We start from the raw sequence: 20,594 nt of genomic DNA, 5'->3' as shown, positions 1-20,594 counted from the left end.
ACATCACTTTCCTAAGAGTTTATCAAATTATGACTTCTTCATAAGTAATCGCTGTGGCTCATTCCGACATACTTTACTCTCTTTAAACTGTTTCTTAGTACCAGACCAGCAGGCGAGAACCGCCCGTGCGTCTTCAGCTGTTCTTTCAGGGATGGCTCAAACCGCTTGCTTCTTGCAATGTCTGTCTCAATACAAATTGAATCTGCAAGAAGCATGTTTTACTCTGCAGTTAAAAGCCACCTCGGGTGTGAACCAACCATAATCCAGACACGGATGTGTTTGCTCGTAGGATCGCTCTCCACCACATCGCAGAGCAGCGACTCAAAGAGGCGCGTGAGAGATACAACTGCATTGCTGCTGCTTGTGGGAATCAGCTCCTGCCAAGGAAGGACAAGAAGATACTTTTTTTTAACTTCCACCCTGCCTGGACAGTAAAAGAAAATATATACATTTAAATAAATACATTTTAAAAACTTAAATTATAGGAGTGATGAAAACATTTCTCAAGTATTTTAGATTGGCATATTAAATTACAAGATTTCAACTTCTCTGGATGAAAACTTCTATTGTAAGAGATTAAATGGTGTCCTAATGATAAAAATAGAGCCTCTTCTAGCCATTCATTCATTAATCTATTCAAAAAACATTTATGAAAAGTAATATTTGACCTATATACCTACTTGCCGGCCAAGAGACTTGGAAATAAGAAATACAATCCCTGAAAAGGAGCAACATTAAACTTAAACAGACAGGGCTGGTACTGCAGCTCACTAGGCTAATCCTCCACCTTGCGGCACCGGCACACAGGGTTCTAGTCCCACTCGGGGCGCCTAATTCTGTCCTGGTTGCTCCTCTTCCAGGCCAGCTCTCTGCTGTGGCCCAGGAGTGCAGTGGAGGATGGCCCAAGTGCTTAGGCCCTGCACCTGCGTGGGAGACCAGGAGGAAGCACCTGGCTCCTGGCTTCAGATCGGCACAGCACGCTGGCCTTAGTGGCCATTTGGGGGGTAAACCAACAGAAAAAGAAGACCTTTCTCTCTGTCTCTCTCTCTCACTGTCTAACTCTGCCTGTGCAAAAAAATAAATAAATAAATAAAAAATAAACAGACAAAAAAATATGGTGCGACAGTGATGTTGGCATAAGGAACCTTCTAGAATACATGGGCTAAGCAATTAGCTCAGACCCAAGGAAATGCCGAGGAAGAGCCATGGAGCTGAATTAGGAAGGAAAGCCGGCCGGCGCTGCGGCTCATTAGGCTAATCCTCCGCCTAGCGGCGCCGGCACACCGGGTTCTAGTCCCGGTCGGGGCGCCGGATTCTGTCCCGGTTGCCCCTCTTCCAGGCCAGCTCTCTGCTGTGGCCTGGGAGTGCAGTGGAGGATGGCTCAAGTCCTTGGGCCCTGCACCCCATGGGAGACCAGGAAAAGCACCTGGTTCCTGGCTCCTGCCACCGCAACGGCGCGGTGCGCCGGCCGCGGCGGCCATTGGAGGGTGAACCAACGGCAAAAGGAAGACCTTTCTCTCTGTCTCTCTCTCTCACTGTCCACTCTGCCTGTCAAAAAAAAAAAAAAAAAAAAGAAAGAAAAAGGAAGGAAGGAAAGCCTAAGTTAGCAAGGAGGAAGGACGTTTAAGGCAGGGAAAGCTACAAAATACAAAGCAACAGAGACACGAGCAGACGCAGATGATTAACAGGGTTCTGTAGGATGTGCAAACAGGCTGTGAAGGAGGAATGGCTAAATAAGACTTCTGGGGCCGCTGCTGTGGCACAACGGGATAAGCTGCTGCTCGTGACTCTGACATCCCATATCAGAACACTAGTTCAAGTCCCTGCTGCTCCACTTCTGCTCCAGCTCTCTGCTAATGCACTGGGGAAGGCAGCGGAAGATGACCCAAGTTCTTGGGACACTGCTGCCCACATAGGAGACTAGGATGGAGTTCCTGCCTCCTGGCCTGGGGTCTGGAACAGATCTGGCTGCTGTAGCGACCTGGGAGAGTGAATCCGCAGATGTAAGATCTCTCTGTCCCTCTCCCTCTCTTTTTATCACTCTTTCTAATAATGAAATAAATAAATACCTTTAAAAAAAAGAATAAAACCTGAGAAGCAGGTGAGACAATGGTGAGACCCTGAAAGGCTTGCAGGGCTGTCAGGGGTCTTGCTCTAAGAGAGGGTTCCAGTGGAGGCTGTTCAGTAAAGGAGTGAATGGAACACATTTGTGTCCTGGGCTCCTCATTCTGGCAGCAGGGACCAGAGTGGCTCTACTCAGGTCGGAACTGATGAAGGCCAGAACTAAGACCCCTACAATGGGAGAGCAGGGGTGAGAAGGTAGTCGAGAAATGGGAATGGAGAGGACAGGACAGACCGAAACGTAGTCATGAAGAGGAAACTGATAGCTCTTGGGGACTGACTGGAGCAGAAAATACAAGACTGAATTAAGAAAAGAAAGACACACAACTAATTACCTGGAAAAATGGAGCCTATTGTGTATTATTTACAATATCTAGTATTAAAGCTTGAAAAGTGAAAAACTGTAAGAGGATTTTATATATTTTTTCAATGAAGACATACTGTACAGAATCTTCATTAGCTGGAACTACTCTTTTCTTTTATGCAGTATAGTCTTCCCATCCCCTGAAATAGTATTTTAGGATGAGAAATCTGCTAAATACCTCTTTTACTTCTCTTTTGATCCTCAAAAAGTAGTGACATTAAAATTAAATAGACAAAAATAATTTGAGGTAATAATGATATGACATAAGAGGTCTAGGTAGAAGAGACTGTATCAATGTATTTATTCATCCATGGCCTGGTTCATGAATTTCTGAATGCAGTAATATTTGGAAAGAGGAATTTAAAAGATTTAAGTAAGCTAAGGATTCTGAGATGATGAGGTCATTCTGGATGACCTGGGAGAGGCTCAGTTGCAAACCCTAAACACACAAAGAAGAAACGCACAGAGCAGAAGGCTGTGTGGAGAGGGAGGAAAGGAGTGCAGTCACACAGGCGCAAGCCAAGGAACACTTGGAGGGGCCAGAACTTGGAAAAGGCAACCAAAGATTCTCATCTAGAGCTTCCTCAGAAGCATGGGCCTGCCAACAACTTCCCCTCAGAACTCCGGCCTCCAGAACTGTGCGGGAATAAATTTCCATCCGTGTAAGCCTCCAATTTTGTGGTTATGTGTTAAGACAATCTTTGGAAACCAACACAATGTGAAAAGTTTACTCATAAAATACTAAGCGTATGTGTGAGTTTGTAAAGGTACGTATTTACAATAATTGTGAAGAGTGGAAAATCACTGGGGTTTTTAAAGCTCCCAAGACTATGGTCTTGCATAGTTTAGTTGGAGTACCTTTAGGCTCTGTGTTCCTCAGCTGTCACCTGAGCAATCTAAAGCCAAAGGTGGACAGGAAGTGGGTAAGGTTTGGGCTCTTCACCCCACCACCGTGACTGCGAGAAACTCGAGTGGGAGAGAGAACGCTGGCGTCACCTTGCACTGTTTCTTGCGGAACTTTAGAGCAGGTGGTATTAACCAGTCGAAAAGCTCCTTCAGGAGAGCCTGATGTTCGGCCTCAAGCAGCGGTCCCTTCAGGGAATGCAGCCAGGAAGACACGAGTGGTTCCCATCCCAGCTGTGAGGGCTCCAGATAAATCATGCCGCAGCGGCTGACCGTGGCAGGCTGGGGAGAAAAGCAAAGTTCGCTTTTGCGGTGGTGGTTTTTCTACCAATGGAACCTGGAAGCTACCAGCTCCTTTTCGGCCAGACTGAGAAGGCCCTTCCTGCTCTGGCTCCTGTCCACCCTGACCATCTCACGGACACCAGCTGGTCCGCTTCAGTTCCGCTCCCCGGACATGTCACGGTTCCATGTCCTCATTCATCATCTCGTCATGATCTGGAACGTTTGGGCCCAGATGGTCTCCCTGGAGAAGTCTTAGACCTTCCTCAAACGCAGATCAAGCTAACACCTTCCGTGTCCTCCTGCCCAGCCCCGTGATCACCTTGCTGCTCAGGCTTCCCAAACAAGCACACCCTGCCTATTCATCCTTACACCCCTTGGGCCAAACCCATTTTCTGGCAAACAAAAACTACGCCTTGACTCAACTGATCACGACCAAGCAGATACACACACACACACAAATAAAATGTTAAACTGAACTATAGACTTACCGAGGCCTGGGACAGGTCCATGGTTTCAAAGATGAGGCTCATTTGAGGGGACATCTGAATTATTTCTCCACTCATGAGGCAAAGCTACAGGCAATTATTTTTCAAACATTTATTTTTAAAAATATTTCAAACTTATTACATAACAGTTTATTCTATTTGTAAGATGAAGCATCTCTTGTGTTATAAGGGAGTAAGCATTAGGAAGGAAGCACAAAGTCTTCATTTGAGGTCTAGCTCTATCACTCACTTACTGGGCAAGCAAATATTTTGAGTCTGTCTCTTCCACAAAGCCAAGATTTTCATTTTTCATTGTTAAGTCTTTTCAATTCTCTTCCTCCATTTGTCTTTCATTATTTCATCTCTGCTTCTACTATCACCATCCCTTTCCCAGTTTTGCCCTTATCTAGCTAAATGTCAACAATGAGGCCCTCAACATTTCTGGATTCCCTTTTATAGCTATAAAATAAGTGAACGGTGTAGAGCTTGTTTATCCAATATGGTAGCCACTAACCATTTGTGGCTACTTATGTTATTTCTAACCAGTTAAAATTAAGTAAAATTTAAGATTCAGTTCTTCAAATTGCACTGAGCCACACTTCAAATGCTCAAGAGCTACACATCATTAGTGTGATTTTTCTCAGATACTACAGATATTTCCAGAACTGCACAAAGTTCTATTTGACAGTGCCAGTCTATAATACTTTGAAATTTTTGCTTATTTATTTATTGGAGAGGAAGAGGGAGGAAGGGAGGGAGGGAGGGAGGGAGGGACAAGAGAAAGAGAGAGAGAGAGACGGAGGGAGAGAAAGAAGGCAGAAATGACAGCAAAAAAAAAAAAAAAAAGATAAAGAGCTGGTTCATTCTCAAAATGCATGCCCACAAGCAGTGGGGCTGGGCCAGGGTTGAAGTTGGGAACTGGGAATCCTATCCAGGTCTCCCACGTGAGTGACAAGAACCCAAAGAGTTGGGCAATGAGCTGGAGTCAGGAGCCAGAGCCAGTAATGGAAGCCAGGTTCTCTGATGTGTGACTCGGATGAATGCTGGCTCCTAGAATCTTAGACATTATTATTCTAACAAACATCCCCTTCCTGCCACCATTTTGGGAAGTGGAGTCTCCTGACTCACCAGCAGTGTTTCCCAACTACTTCCACACCACTCTCAAATACAACCCTTGTTCCTTGGTCAGCTCCTACTTTGTCTGTCACCCACCAGGGCCCATGGAGTCATCTCTCACTAGCTAAAGTCTTTGGCACTTGGCCCATCTCTTCCTCTCTGCAAAGACTTGGGCCTGATCCAGAACTCATGAGGACGAATGTCTCAACCTGGCAGTCCCTCAGGTGCCCGACCTCCAGTTTACCTTGCTCCTCTCCAGCCTCCCACTTAGTGGAGCTGAGACCTTCCCTCCTGACACACACCATCAAATCTAAAACATTCAATTCAAGCATCTCAGTCGCTTCCCACAGTCTCCAGTGCACCCGCTCCTGCCTCTCATTCACTCTTACTACACTCGCTCTTCATGTGCTTAAGGACTTCCACATCCCTGCTGTCTCACTTCCGTCATCAGGCAGCTTCCGTGCTGTGGTCCAGTGCTTCTCCGCCAGCTTCAAACGTTCACCTGTCAAACCTTTGTGTATATCCAGGACTGTGACATCACCTCCCCTAACACTCAGGCTGCTGAGACCGGGAGAGACTGTCTCACAAAGGCAGACCTTGGTACAATTAACTCGCAGGCTTCAACTCAACCTAACTTCCAGGCTACCCAGATATGCATCTATGTTTTCCCAGGCAACTCTCTTTTCCATTTTCCATAAGGGTTGATTTAAACTTCTTCCTGTCTGCCAAGAACCCGGACCTAACACTTTCTAAAGCAAAGAATTTAGAGGAATTGCCTTCAAGTTTCTGCTCTCTAATCTGTACATTCACTTCTATCTTTAACGGTCCTTTCATGCTTCTCTCTCACCCAACAGGAGACAGCCCTTCTCCTTGCCTCTGAATCCTTAGACTTCACTTTACTGATTAACCTCTCTCTTCTGAATCATCACAGCTTCTTTTGTGATGAAGAAAGTAAGAAAGCTTACTTTCTACCCTCTGCTCGCTGTAATTGAAATAACGAGCATGACTATATAACCAGCCATCCATCATGAAGTACTTGGGTATATGTTTTAATGTTAATGAGATGAATTTGCTTACTTGGCAATATAGTCATTTCACCTAAGCATGGAATTCAGTTGTGATATATTCACACAGGATACTGATACAGATATAAAAAGAATAAAGATTAATAAAATGGAGCCCACATTAAATATAGATATATTAACTGAAAACAGACGACACTGGGGCAGGCATTTGTCCAGCAGATAAGACACAAGCTGAGACGTCCATATCCCATTTTGGAATGCCTGGGTTCAATACCTGGCTCCAGCTCCTGATTCCAGTTTTGTATTGACGCAGACCCTGGGAGGCTGTGGTGCTGGTTCAAGTAACTGGGTTCCTGATGTATATGGGAAACCTGGATTGAGTTCTTGGTACCTGGCTTTGGCCCAGTCCAGTCCCAGTTGTTACCAGAGTTTGGGAAGCCAATCAGTGAATGCGAGTTCTGTTCTCTCCTCTCTCCATCTCTCAAATAAATAAATAAATAATTTTTTTTTAAAATAAGAAGACATTGGGGCCGGCACTGTGGCCTAGTAGGTAAAGCCACAGCCTGCAATGCTGGCATCCCATATGGGTGCCAGTTCAAGATCCAGCTGCTCCACTTGCAATCCAGCTCTCTGCTATGGCCTGGGAAAGCAGTAGAAGATGGCCCAAGTCCTTGGGCTCCTGCACCCACATGGAAGACCCAAAAGAAGCTCCTGGCTCCAGATAGGCTCAGCTCCGGCTGTTACAGCCATTTGGGGAGTGAACCAACAGATGGAAGATTCTCTCTCTCTTTCTGTGTCTCTAACTCTGCCTTTCAAATGAATAAATAAATATTTAAAAAAAAAAGACACTAAAGAGTATTATTTCATTTACATCAAGCTCAAGAACTAGCAAAATTTCTTTACCCTATAAATCAGAGTTGTGCTTATTACATAAATTAGACTAGGAGAGGGTATTTGGCAAGGCAGATACAGGAGTGAATGCTGTAGGACACACAAGAGTTTTCTCCATCTTTTTTGGGTCATATTTACGTGACTGTAGATACATGTTAAAAATCATGTTATCTACATTTAAAATTAGTGCTCATTATATACCTTATATGTTATCTCTCTGTTACAATATCACAAACTTTTATTTTCAAGTTCTTTTGTACATCTCACAGCTCCCAGAGTAATATACTACATATGTGTGCTGCAGCATTCAATGTTTTCAAAGGAAATATAAGACTGATATTACTCAACAACCTATTCTCGGGCCGGCGCCGCAGCTCACTAGGCTAATCCTCCGCCTAGCGGTGCCGGCACACCGGGTTCTAGTCCTGGTCGGGGCGCCGGATTCTGTCCCGGTTGCCCCTTTTCCAGGCCATCTCTCTACTGTGGCCAGGGAGTGCAGTGGAGGATGGCCCAAGTGCTTGGGCCCTGCACTCCATGGGAGACCAGGAGAAGCACCTGGCTCCTGCCTTCGGATCAGCGCTGTGCGCCGGCAGCAGCGCGCCAGCCGCGGCGGCCATTGGAGGGTGAACCAACGGCAAAGGAAGACCTTTCTCTCTCTCTCTCTCTCTCTCACTGTCCACTCTGCCTGTCAAAAAAAAAAAAAAAAAAACCTATTCTCACTTAGATTATTATGCCAGTCTGATAACAAAACTTTTAACACTTTCTTTCTATTAAGAAAAAGTAAAGAAGAACTTTCTACAACATAGTTTTCAATGACAAGATAATTTCAAAGAATATTCAAATTGCTGCATCCTTGTTGAACACATAAAACTGCATAATCAAGTCTGACTCTGCTTAGCTTTTAATCATGATTTACCTTTTTATTATCATCCAGTACTGTGTTCATGCTCTCTATCCACAAGGTGTCGATAGGACCATCAAACACAACCCATTTCCGGTCAGGTGTTTCTGCTAAGGCAAATTCTCTGAAAGTGTTGGCTACAATACCGTCAGTCCACTGCAGAGGAAAAAAGGAGGAGGAGGAAACTTGCTTTGTAAAATTGCATTTAACAGTGAAGATACAAAAACATTCCTAATTTCTGGGTTTAACATGCACTGTCAACATGGAGCTGAAAGACGTTTATGTTCTCAAATACCTCATGAGACACTGGGTCAAACTGTCCAAAAAGTTGGCCCATGGTAATGGATTTGGGATTCACAGTCCGATAAATGACCTTCTCTTCCTCTCCATAGCCATGTTCATTCATAAGAGTCAGGGTATCAGCCAACACGTGCAGAACTTTGGTCTTTGCAGCAAAAGGCTCTCCTACTAACATAAAACTATCAAAGCAAAGCAGCAAATATATAATGAGTACAAGAAATAATGCTAAAGCATTGAGATCACTGTATAAAACTTTACCCTGTGATAATTATTACTTATAATTTTTGAAGTCTTAGGAATTTTTCACTGACATGAGGAAAACTCAGTAACTCCTGAACTGATTGACTCTACATCAATTTCTCCACATTAATATCATTATCTACAAAAAGGGGTATAATAAAAAGTTTTCGGATGATAATGAAAATAACTGCATACTTTTTTAATTAAAAAATGTTTTATTTGAAAAGCCAGAGAAACATAGACCAAGAGGGACAGGCAAGAAAAGAGAGAGAGAGTCAGACAAGCAGAGATCTTTCACTGGGCTATTTCACTCCCTAAATGCCTGCAACAGCAGGGCCTGGCCAGGTCAAACCTTGAAACCAAGAACCAGGTCTCCCTTGTGGAGTACAAGGAACCAACTACTTGAGCCATAACCTGCTACCTCCCAGAGTGCACATTAGCAGGAAGCTGGAATCAGGAATGGAGGCAGGTCTTAAATGTAGCCACTCGGATATGGGACGCTCAAGTAGTGTCTTAACCACTGTATCAAACACCCACGCCTTTTTTCCACATATCTTCTGAAGATTTGTCACAAGCAGGCATTTCAACATTCTTTGCACAAAATTAATTTAGCATTTAATTTCATCTTCCATATGTTTTTTATACACCAAAAAGTACATTCCTGTGATAAAGTTTAATTTATAGATTAGGTACATTAAGAGGTTAACAGTAATAATAAAATAGAATAATATACTGAAATAAAAGCTATGTGAATGTGGTTTCCCTCTCAAAATATGTAATTTTCCATTTAATATTTTCAGACTTCAGTTTATCTTAGATAATTAAAACCTCAGAAAGCAAAACTATGGGAGGAGCAGGGCTTACTATAATCACTTTGAGATATAAAATAATTCAGGAAATATAGTTTAAAGGCATGGCACTCTCAACAAAGCAACAAACAGATTCAAGGGTTGTACAAAGAAATTTGCAAAGTTATACTTTAGTAAGAATTGTGGCTATGGCTACAGGCACAGGGAGCTACCTAGTAACAAACAGATTAAAAGCAGATCAAGTTCTTAAACTTTATCGATAAGAAACAAACATGAGTCTAGCTTAAAATGTATGTCAAAGTTCAAAATTTAAAATGGTCCTTAAGAGCTGGATGCATGAATGATGACAACATTGTTTCCCCACATTTCTATGTATGTTTGAAGATTTACAGAAAACTGTCTTCAAAAATCTCATGATTCTTTAAACTTCAACTTGCTACAAACAGGGAACAGACTGAAAATGCTGCTCATCCCCCAAGGACAACATTTTCTCTACTGTCCACTTCACATGTAGCCAGGGAAGAAAATAGCAAGACTTCTCAGAAGGTAAAACAAACGTCAACCAAGACCAGTTAGTGGCCAAGTTCCTCTCAGGCAGCAAAACTGAGCAGAAGTAGACACAGGTCTTTAGGGGCTTTAAATTTTCACAACTTGGAGGTGGGTGTTCTTTAATGAAAAATATTACAAACACAATGTGACCACTGCCACGTCAGTGACACCCTACACAATGAACCACATCTATAAAATGCTACAGCCTCTTAGATGGGCCCCTACAAGTGGCAAGTTCTGAAGGTTCAACTCTGCTGGAATCACTGGAACTTGGCCCCTTCACCTTAAGCCCAGCTGGATTTTAGAATTGTTATAGAACAATGTTGGTTCTGCCAATCCTGTTCTGGTAAACTTGCTATTGTGTGCTGGATGTGGATGGCAGGAAACACATCCTTCTAGTTTGCAGGTCTCTGGATCAAGAGCAACAACTTCCAAATCTGCTAAGAACTCAACCATGAATCACCTAGACATTCTGAACTTTGAGTCTGGTTCATTTATTGGTTGGAGCTTCTAGCTTATCACCCTGGGAAGCAAAGGGTTTATTATATGTGCACAGAGAAGAGTGAACAACACATTTAATGACCAAAAGGGCAAATTGGGGCAGCTGCTGGTGTGAGGCCACCAAATGAGCTTTCCTTATTAACCCTTTCTGGACTTACAGAACAAGAAAGAAAGAAACCTTGTTGTTTTAAGCCACTGGGAAGGGAGGGGGTGTTTGCGCCCCAGTCTCCCTGCAAAGTTTGCTATTTCTTCCAGTTCATGAATTTAAGTTGATTAGACAGTTTAATCCCAAAATAATGTCTAACTCTGGCAAACGATCTGTAATCTTACCCATGTCTAACAATCATCATTTCATACGTCTGAATTATTTTGTCGAGAAAAAATTTAACAGGCTGGAGATTATGGACTTTGCAGGCTTTATGGGCACACTCCAAAAATTCCTGAATAAAAGAGAAACAGATGCGTATCTATAAAGTTGTATTTATAAATCATGCCATAGGGGGCTTACAAACCTAGCTTTTTGATTTACAAGTAAAAAATTGAATTTTCTCATGTTGATACATTATTTCTTAAAGTTATTTTTCAAATTCAGAGGAGGAACAAACAGACTTATAATGCTTTTGGGGTAGACTAGTGTTCCACACCACAAATTATTACTGATCATAATATTACATCTTTGGTTGTTGGGTATAGGCTGCACAGAAATAACTTTGCTTAAATAGTATTTCCCAAAATTCTACTTTTGGTTAGGATATGGAAAGATATGGCAGGGGCCAGCTCCGTGGTGCAGTAGGTTAATCCTCTGCCTGCGGTGCTGGAATCCCGTATGGGCGCCGGTTCTAGTCCTGGCTGCCCCTCTTCCAGTCCAGCTCTCTGCTATGGCCTGGGAAAGCAGTAGAAGATGGCCCAAGTCCTTGGGCCCCTGCACCTATGTGGGAGACCAGGAAGAAGCACTTGGCTCCTGGCTTTGGATCAGCGCAGCTCCAGCCATTGCGGCCATTTGGGGAGTGAACCATCGGATGGAAGACCTTTCTTTCTGTTTCTCCTTCTCACTGTCTATAACTCTAACTCTCAAAAAAAATTAAATTAAAAAAAAAGATACGGGAGACAATCACACCACAGTATCTAGAAAAACAAATCTTCGAGATAAAGGAATGCTTTGGATGCAAATAGTCATGTGTTGACTGAGAAATGTGTCATGGAGTGACACCATCACTGAGTGTACTCACACAAACATAGATGGTATAGCCTACTGCATACCAAGGCATTTATCCTAACATATGCTGTCTGTTGACCAAAGTACCATTGTGCACTGCATGACAAAGTCAAAGGGAATTAATTCTCAGAACGGGGTGAACCTTCCCTAGGTAAACACAATACAATAGCTATTTTTGCCTCCAGAAACATTTTCCAAGTCTGGACATAGTACACATCACATCTGCTACAGACAGAGGAATCTAGCTGAAAGTAAGGAGAAACATACAGGACAGACTTGAATCTGGAGGAGCCCCAAACATGGAGCCGGCCCTCCACACTACACATTTTCATTGAGCATAAACGTAGTGACACAGAGATCAAGGGCTCAGATGGCAGGGTGGGGAGAGGGGATTGCTTCAATCTTAGGATGCTTAGATTCCAAAATCCTGCTAAAGAGAGGGGCCTATAACACTGTAGAACTACCACTCTAATGACATTTGATACCAGAAGGAAACCACAGCTGAATGGTGCTGCAAACACTCTTAGATCAACTCCTGATTCATCAGCAGCTCAATCTCATTTCCTGAAAGAAGAGGTAGTTTTTCCATAGGAAAATAATACCAGCTTCATCCATAGAATTGTTTCATATACAATATTTACCATATGATCAAAAATTAGAAGTCCTGATAACTGATGACTAAGAGAAAAAATAGAAAGTAAGCAAAAAACCTCACAGATAACCCCAAAGTCTTCATTAGTAGAACAGAACTTTACATTAACTTTCATAAAAATATAAAACACGGAGCCTGCACTGTGGCACAGCAGGTTAAGCCTCCACGTGCAGCATCAGCACCCCATGTGGGTGCCAGTTCAAGTCCCTGCTGCTTAATTTCCAATCTAGCTCCCAGTTAATGCACCTGGAAAAGCACCTGGGGATGGCCCAAGTGCCCTAGCCCCTACACCCACGTGGGAGACCCGGAAGAAGCTCCTGGCTCCTGACTGCAGATCGGTGCAGCTCCAGCCATTGGGAAAAGAACTAGTGGATGAAGATCTCTCTCTCCATCTCTCTAACTCTGCCTTTTAAACAAATAAATATATCTTTAAATACACACACAAACACACACACACACACACACACATAAAACACACAAGAAGATAGAAAAATAGGTGAAAAGAGAATTTCTGCAGAGAAATGGAATCTCTAAACATGACTGAATCAGATACCCTATACTTGAAAAATAAAATACGTAAAATTAAGAATTCAGTGAATGGGTTTATCAGCAAATTTTACAAAACCAAAGAAGGAGGTCAATTAAAAAAAAATCCAAATAAAACAGAGAAAATAATGGAAAATCAAACAAAAACAGAGAGCATAAGAAATATGTGAGACTATATAAAATGGTCTAACACTTTCATTGTTGGAGTCCCAGAAGGAAAGGGGAGGAAAAAGGGCAGAATTATTTTTTAAAAATAACTACAGTTAATTTTCTAGAGAAACACATCAATCCACAGATTGTAGAAAAAGTGAATTCCAAGCAGGATAAGCACAAAATCTGAACAATACCAAGCACATAGCCAAACTGCTGACAACCAAGGAAAAAGAGAAAATATTAAAACAGCAAGAGGGAAAAAAATCCATTCCATTCAGGGGACCATCAATAAGAAAAATCCCTGACTTCTAAGCACAACAGGGAAAGCCAGGAGTCAAGGGACTAGCACCTTTAATCACTGGGGAAAGAGGGAGAAGAGACCCCCAAAATCTAAAATTTTACACCCAGTAAAAATACTCTACAAAAGTGAAAGTTAAATGGAGACATTTTTAGACAAACAAAAAGCCGAGAGACTTTTGTCAGAAACCCCATGAACAAACAAAAAAGAGCAGAGAAGTTCTTTAAAGAGAAAAGGTCCCAGATGAAAGCATTTATCAGCTGGAAGGAATAAAAGCACTAGAAACGTTGCATGTCAAAAAACAGACGGGTTTTTCTTTTCAAATCTTGATACCTATGCCGAAATATAAAAAATACCGTAGAGCCTACAACAGTTGAACTCCGGGAAGCAGGAGGAGAATGGGGGCTGTCAGCTGCTGGGAGGGGACCCAGTGATGAACGGGCACAGAGTCAGGGGAAGGGCCAGTGGTGCAGGGAATCAGAGCCGGGTTCTCCTGCACAGTAAGGTGACTGGAGTCGATGACAGCACACCATACATTTCAAAGTCACTAAAAGGATTTTAAATGCTCTCAACTTATAAACACAAAAAGGAGGTCTTAAAAAGTTCATGAAAAATACACATTATCTTTTAATTCCACTTTTCCACCAACCTTTTGAAGTACCTTCATTTTACAGATAACGCATGTTCTAATTAGCCTGATTTTGCCATTATGCCATGTATGAGGGCACTTCAAAGATTTGTGGAAAAGTTTTGAAACCTATGCAATTTTTTCATGATACACATCTTCTGTGAACTTGTTGAACTCCCTTCACATATATGGATTTACATTTTCCCCATTTAAAATAAACTTATCTTTTCATTACATTTTCCACAAACTTTTTGAAGTACCCTAATAAACATATACTGAAATAACACTGTAACCATTATTATATGTCTGTTAAAGATAAAATAAAATTGAAAAAGTATATATATAGTCAAGGTGTCCAACATGATCTAATATCCAAGCATGCATGGATTTTGGAATTCTTTAGCAGCAAAATAAATTTATATCTTTTTTTAGAAACAAGTTTTCAAGAAAATTTTTTTTTATTTGACAGGTAGAGTTACAGACAGAGAGAAACAGAGATGGGATGCCAGTGCCACAGGCGGAGTATTAACCAAGTGAGCCACAGTGCCGGCCCCTCAAAATTTTTTTTATATGTTTTCATTTTATTTGAAAGGCAGAGAAAGATAGATCTTCTATCCATTAGTTCAACTCCTCAAAAGCCCACAAAAGCCAGAGTTGGGCCCAGCTAAAATCAGGAGCCCAGAACTCCACTGGGGTCTCCCACGTTGGACAGTACGGACCAACTAACTTGAGAAGGTGGATCAGCAGCAGAGGACTGGAATCGTTCCAGAACTGGAATCAATCCAGTACTGGATGTGGGTGTCCCAAGCAGCAACGTAACTACTGCACCACATGCCTGCCCAAGTTCATCTGTAGTTCCTTTTCTTATTAACTTTCTCAAGTGTGGGGAGCAACTGGGAGCAACTCGGACTGGACTAAGTTACTGGAATTAAGACTTATTCTATGCATCTGCTCTCCCACAATATGGCGCTGGGAGAGGAGGAAACAGCTTCTACACAGCTGCCTCCAGTTCAACCAATAAACAGCAGGACCTGCTCCTGACTGGAGGAGAGCAGCGTACTCGGCGTGTGGGTAGCAGAGTTGGGATTGGCGGAAGAGGACTATAAAGGAGGAGAGAGACGGCATGCACCAGGAACATCTATCTGAAGGAACACCTGTGCAGCCCCTGAGAGAGCCGGCCGGCGGTGTGCCGCTCCCCCGCGGAAGTGGGGAAAGTGGCAGGGGGCCCGCCCCTCCACGGAGGTGGAGGGACGGTAGCCAACCCGGGAAGAACCAGCAGCAAACCCGGGGAGGGCCGAGCAGACAAAATAACAGCGCAGGGTCCTGTGTCGTTCCTCCATGAAGATGGGGAGCGACATAATGGTGCCGTGACTCGGATAGGAAGCCTAGGCAGGGTTTAGTGTCGTTCCTCCATGAAGAGGGGGAGCGACACTCAAGTACCTTGTATATATACACACTGTGTAGTGATTACCACAAATTAACACATCCATCATCATCTATACGTATTTATGTGTATGTGCAGTGAAAACTGTTTCTTTTTTAAAAGTTAGTACACATTACTTAAATTTGGGAAACAAAATCTTACTATGTTAACTACAGGATACATTACTACTTTTATGTCTGATGAAATAGGCATCATGGAGCATGCATTCTAGTAAAAATAATTAAATAACAAAAGTGTTTATTTTCTTGCAAAGAACATTATCTATCTGAGCCTTAATGGTTAAGCCTGGAAACATATAACAAGAGGTACCAAAATTTACTTATCCCATTAACTAAAGCAGCCAAAAAGGAATTACAGTTCTAAACAGAATAATTTCACTGATTTCATAAAACTATAAAAAACTGAGTCATCAGATAAATTTATTGGGAAGAAGACAATTTCATGTGTTTACATACATGATAGTCAGCTTCAGGAAGCTTAATACCAGGGAATAAATCACTAGTTATCCCATTAAATAAAGGTACATCATGTGATAGAAACTTTGGTTCATTGACATCTTTAATTGATCGAAGAAGCTGAAATCATACACACACACACACACAAAAGTACAATGTAAGTTCATTGCCAGTATACATGTCCCACACCACAAAGTTCATTTACATTACCCCATGGAATCCCCCTAATGAAAAAACCAATACCATCCTTAACAAACCAAAAGGCCCTTGAATTCCTACTGACTGTAATGAGTAACACAATCCCCCAACTAGAACTTCAACCCCATATAAGAAGATTTCAAATAATAACCCTCTCAGCTGCCTGTTTATAGCTCCTGATTAGCCTCACAAAAAAAAAAATTCACCAATGTATGTATGTATTTAATACTTACAAGTATATCTTCATTTTCATTTGGAAATTTTAGTTTTAGGTTGCCAGCAGCCACTAGAACTGCTTTCACTGCTCGCATTCCGTAATCATAATGAAACTGCGACGAGAGCTGCTCTGAGCAGAGCCTGTAAGTCATCACTATCTTCACAGACAGAGGTTTTGCATTCAAAAATCCGTATGAGTAGAGGGAGATTTCTGCTATGAGGGCATAGTTTGGGACCATCATAGCCACTGTTCTAAAAAGAACCTGAAGTATATAAAAAAATTTGTATTATTGATATTATTGGAGTTGTTAAGCTGGGCTTAGGATCTAAAAAAACAATATGCTGATATTCAAAGTATATACCCTAAATGTAGCACCCTCTCATAAACTTCGTAATTTTTCAATATTATTGTAGCTTTTGGAGATCTACCTACAGCAAGTAAAAAAGGTGAACTGGAATTACAGATACATAGTAAACAGTTATACCATTGTGGACGAAAGATGCTGTTATTTCTGGGTTACCAAAGTTAAACTCAAAAAATATTACCTTAAGGTTGTCCGGCAATTCAGAACGTCCTGCGTAGCCGGGATTCATGGTAATTGCCACAAAACAGTTTGGATTGAGTTTAAGTTCAGTCCCTTCGAAAAGAAACACATCGAGCTTCTGCTGAATGGCTCTCTGGATGCACAGAATCTGCTGTGCTACCACCGACAACACTTCCAGCTCGATTCGGTTAAACTCATCAAAGCAAGCCCAAGCACCGGAAGAAGCCAGTCCTTTAAAAAACTAAGGACAAGAAAAAAGGGAGGCAATTTTTCTTAGGAAAGGGCATCATCTCTTAAAACAAATATCTAACCTTTTAAGTCAAAATTGAATTGCAGGCTAAAACAGTCCCCCCAAATAAAAGCAATGTCTTTACCCCTAAAGCCCAAGTAATGCTTACAAGACATCCAAATAATGCTTAGACATGAGTTTGCTTTAGCCTGTCGGCTTAGACCCAGCTCTAAGCTGGTAACATAATGCAATCATCAGTCCAGTGGTTTGACTACCTTTCCCATTGCTAGGTAATCCAGCCCATCCGAGCAGTTGAACACCACACACTGCACAGCCAGAGCTTTAGCCAAGTCCTTAGTGGTTTCGGTTTTTCCTGTGCCTGCGGGCCCCTCTGGAGCTCCTCCAAGGTTTAAATAGAAGGCACCTATCTGAAAAGAAAAATATAGAAGAAAAGAAACCCATGCTTACTTGAAGGCAGGAAAAAAAAGTAATAACTGCTTACCAAACGGACTGAGTCTTCCTGTAGCTTCAGAGAACTGTTACATAATTAAATTGTTTAGGTAATTTTTAGCACAAAATTTCCAAGCTACACAAAGAAAAAGCAATTTAAAGGGGCAAAAAGTGAAAATGTATGAAAATCTCCTTTTCTGCTAATACTTTGTGTGTATCTTATTTGCATTTAACAACAGAGAGAATCTAGCCTTGAGGGCGGCACATTTAGTTAGCAAAGATTTTTAACGAGAAGTGGTCGTGGAGATGGCCATAAGGGACAACAAGGACACTTGCTGGACGGTCAGCTGCAACGAGGATAAACAATTGGAGCTGAGTGCAATACATGTCCCATTAATTGGAAGATAAACAGGCTGCCTATTATATCATTTTGTCTACAGTTTGCCTGCTTAGTGCCTTCCACTTTTGGTATGTTCTCCATTTTCCACATTCTTATAGCACTGTTCTATACAACAAAGCAAGTCCTGGAAATTCTTTTCTGGTTCTGGTTCTGTGTTAAAATTGTTCTGAATTATGAGAAATTTCATGTGCTAATACTTATATTCAAAATTTTTATCTCTCATTTTGGTAACCCACCAAAGAGACAGAATTTGTTTTCTGCTATATTCTCTTGTGCTCTCTGCTGTTTTTTTTGTTTTTTTGTTTTGTTTTGTTTTGTTTTGTTTTTTGTTTTTTGTTTTTTGACAGGCAGAGTGGACAGTGAGAGAGAGAGACAGAGAGAAAGGTCCGCCTTTTGCCGTTGGTTCACCCTCCAATGGCCGCCATGGCCGGCGCGCTACGGCCAGCGCGCTGCAGCCGGCGCACCGCGCTGATCCGATAGCAGGAGCCAGGTACTTATCTTGGTCTCCTATGGGGTGCAGGGCCCAAGCACCTGAGCCATCCTCCACTGCACTCCCTGGCCACAGCAGAGAGCTGGCCTGGAAGAGGGGCAACCAGGACAAAATCCGACGCCCCGACCGGGACTAGAACCCGGTGTGCCGGCGCCGCAAGGCAGAGGATTCGCCTAGTGAGCCGCGGCGCCGGCCCCGCTGTCCTCCTTAAGTTCTGATTGTTTGAAAAGAGCTGACTTTTAAGAGAGTTAAGGGTGTTTTGGGGGGCTGGCGCTGTGGTGCAGTAGGTTAAAGGCCTGGTCTGAAGCACCAGCATCCCATATGGGCACCAATTCTAGTCCCGGCTGCTCCTCTTCTGATCCAGCTTTCTGCTGTGGCCTGGGATGGCAGTGGAGGATGGCCCAAGTCCTTGGGCCCTGCACCCCATGGGAGACCAGGAGAAGCACCTGGCTCCTGCTATCAGATCAGCGTGGTGTGCCGGCCACAGCGCGCCAGCCGTGGCGGCCATTGGAGGGTGAACCAATGGCAAAAGGAAGACCTTTCTCTCTGTCTCTCTCTCACTATCCACTCTGCCTGTCAAAAAAAAATTCATTTGCAGCTTGTTTGAAATGCAAATTTCCTGAAACATATTCCCAGGTGTTTATGATCATCGCTGTACCTCCCATAGCTTTGCAACCAAGCATAGACCTCATAGACTCTGTCCCTGCTACACAACAGCACTAATTTGGAGTTCCAGGGCTCAAAGGTACACACTTCAACTTCTGTCATCTCTCCCAGGACTTTACTGCAAAAAATGATACTGCTTTCCAAAGCTCCACTTCTGTCTTCATATCTCCAGCACCTTCCTTTTTCAAATTATCCCGTTAGAAGTGACTCACAATATCCATACGAGAGAATCTACTCCTGTAGGCTACACACGCACACAGTAGTAAATATTCAGCACTTCTGTTCCATGTAAGAATTTGGAATCAGGAAGTGTTCAACTATTACAAGTAAGAAAATTAATAAGGAGAGCCATATTAAATTTCAATGAGGGGGCCGGCACCGTGGCTCACTTGGTTAATCCTCTGCCTGCAGTGCTGGCATCCCATATGGGCACTGGGTTCTAGTCCCGCTTGCTTATCTTCCAGTCCAGCTCTCTGCTGTGGCCCGGGAAGGCAGTGGAGGATGGCCCAAGTGCTTGGGCCCCTGTACTCGCATGGGAGACCAGGAAGAAGCACCTGGCTCCTGGCTTCGGATCGGCGCAGTACCAGCCATAGTGGCCATTTGGGGAGTGAACCAACAGAAAGAAGACCTTTCTCTCTGTCTCTCTCTCACTGTCTAACTCTATTTGTCAAATTTTTAAAAAATCTTTAAAAAAAAATTTCAATGAGAAAATATGACATCACACCAAAAAATAATCTCTAATGTGTGAATTTAAACACATACCAATGTCCTGTAACATCGATCAGTTAGAGGAGTAATGACAAGTCGGGGTGAGTTGCCGAGATATTCATAAGCGTATTTTACGTTGCAATTGATGATACGAACTCGCGCATTCTCATATTCCCAGTAGTACCGGAGCTGAGCCAGCCACTGGAAATCTGTATCATGTGAGACACCTACAAAGAACAACGTAAAATCAAACACATGATCCTTAAATGGAAATGATTTGAAAAATGGGTGTTTTATCTTTTATATCAGCAAAACATTAACTTAATTCATAATTTCCAGCCTATAAAAAAGATCATGAAAGAAATTCTGTTGAGAAAAAGATATATAGTCTGAGTTGTTTTTTTTTTTTTTTAGAAGCTACCAATATTTTACTGCTAATAGTAAAGAAAAACTCACACACCTAGTTCAATCATGTCCATGACCACATCTCGAGCATGGACATCAATAGTCACCAAAGCGCCCAGAGTAATCCTGGTCTGCTTAGACAATTTTCCTCTGACCAGCTCTACAATATCATTTAGTTGGTTCTGAAGTTCTGTATAGTACTTCTTTAATCCCTATAAAACAAAAAAGCAACTTAATTGATGTTAGATTCTACCTAGAATATGTATGTTATATATTTATTCTTTCTTTAAAAATAAGTATTTATTTATTTACTTATTTATTTATTACTTGAAAGGCAGAGTTAGAGAGAGGGAGAGACAGAGAGAAAGAGATCTTCCTTCTGCTGGTTCACTCCCCCAACTGACCACA

At 42.4% G+C, this 20,594-nt stretch overlaps 1 protein-coding gene across 1 annotated transcript in view; it reads right to left on the bottom strand.

The window, feature by feature from the left end:
- The window catches only part of DNAH12 (dynein axonemal heavy chain 12), a 198,613-nt gene that overhangs the window by 119,504 nt on the left and 58,515 nt on the right, over positions 1 to 20,594 (bottom strand). Inside the window, exons 24-35 of the mRNA XM_051852268.2 lie at positions 20,242 to 20,398; positions 19,836 to 20,008; positions 17,343 to 17,495; positions 16,840 to 17,079; positions 16,311 to 16,556; positions 15,880 to 15,999; positions 10,818 to 10,927; positions 8,384 to 8,567; positions 8,104 to 8,244; positions 4,159 to 4,242; positions 3,482 to 3,670; positions 258 to 377 (exon numbers count right to left, since the gene is read on the bottom strand). Of these exons, the coding sequence (XP_051708228.2) occupies positions 258 to 377; positions 3,482 to 3,670; positions 4,159 to 4,242; positions 8,104 to 8,244; positions 8,384 to 8,567; positions 10,818 to 10,927; positions 15,880 to 15,999; positions 16,311 to 16,556; positions 16,840 to 17,079; positions 17,343 to 17,495; positions 19,836 to 20,008; positions 20,242 to 20,398 (1,917 nt within the window). The remainder of the gene's footprint in view (positions 1 to 257; positions 378 to 3,481; positions 3,671 to 4,158; positions 4,243 to 8,103; positions 8,245 to 8,383; positions 8,568 to 10,817; positions 10,928 to 15,879; positions 16,000 to 16,310; positions 16,557 to 16,839; positions 17,080 to 17,342; positions 17,496 to 19,835; positions 20,009 to 20,241; positions 20,399 to 20,594) is intronic.

This window comes from Oryctolagus cuniculus, chromosome 10 (genome assembly GCF_964237555.1).
Source record: "Oryctolagus cuniculus chromosome 10, mOryCun1.1, whole genome shotgun sequence".
Classification (NCBI taxonomy): domain Eukaryota; kingdom Metazoa; phylum Chordata; class Mammalia; order Lagomorpha; family Leporidae; genus Oryctolagus; species Oryctolagus cuniculus.
Note: the sequence above shows the minus strand (reverse complement) of the source record. Positions and strands in the feature narration are given on the sequence as shown.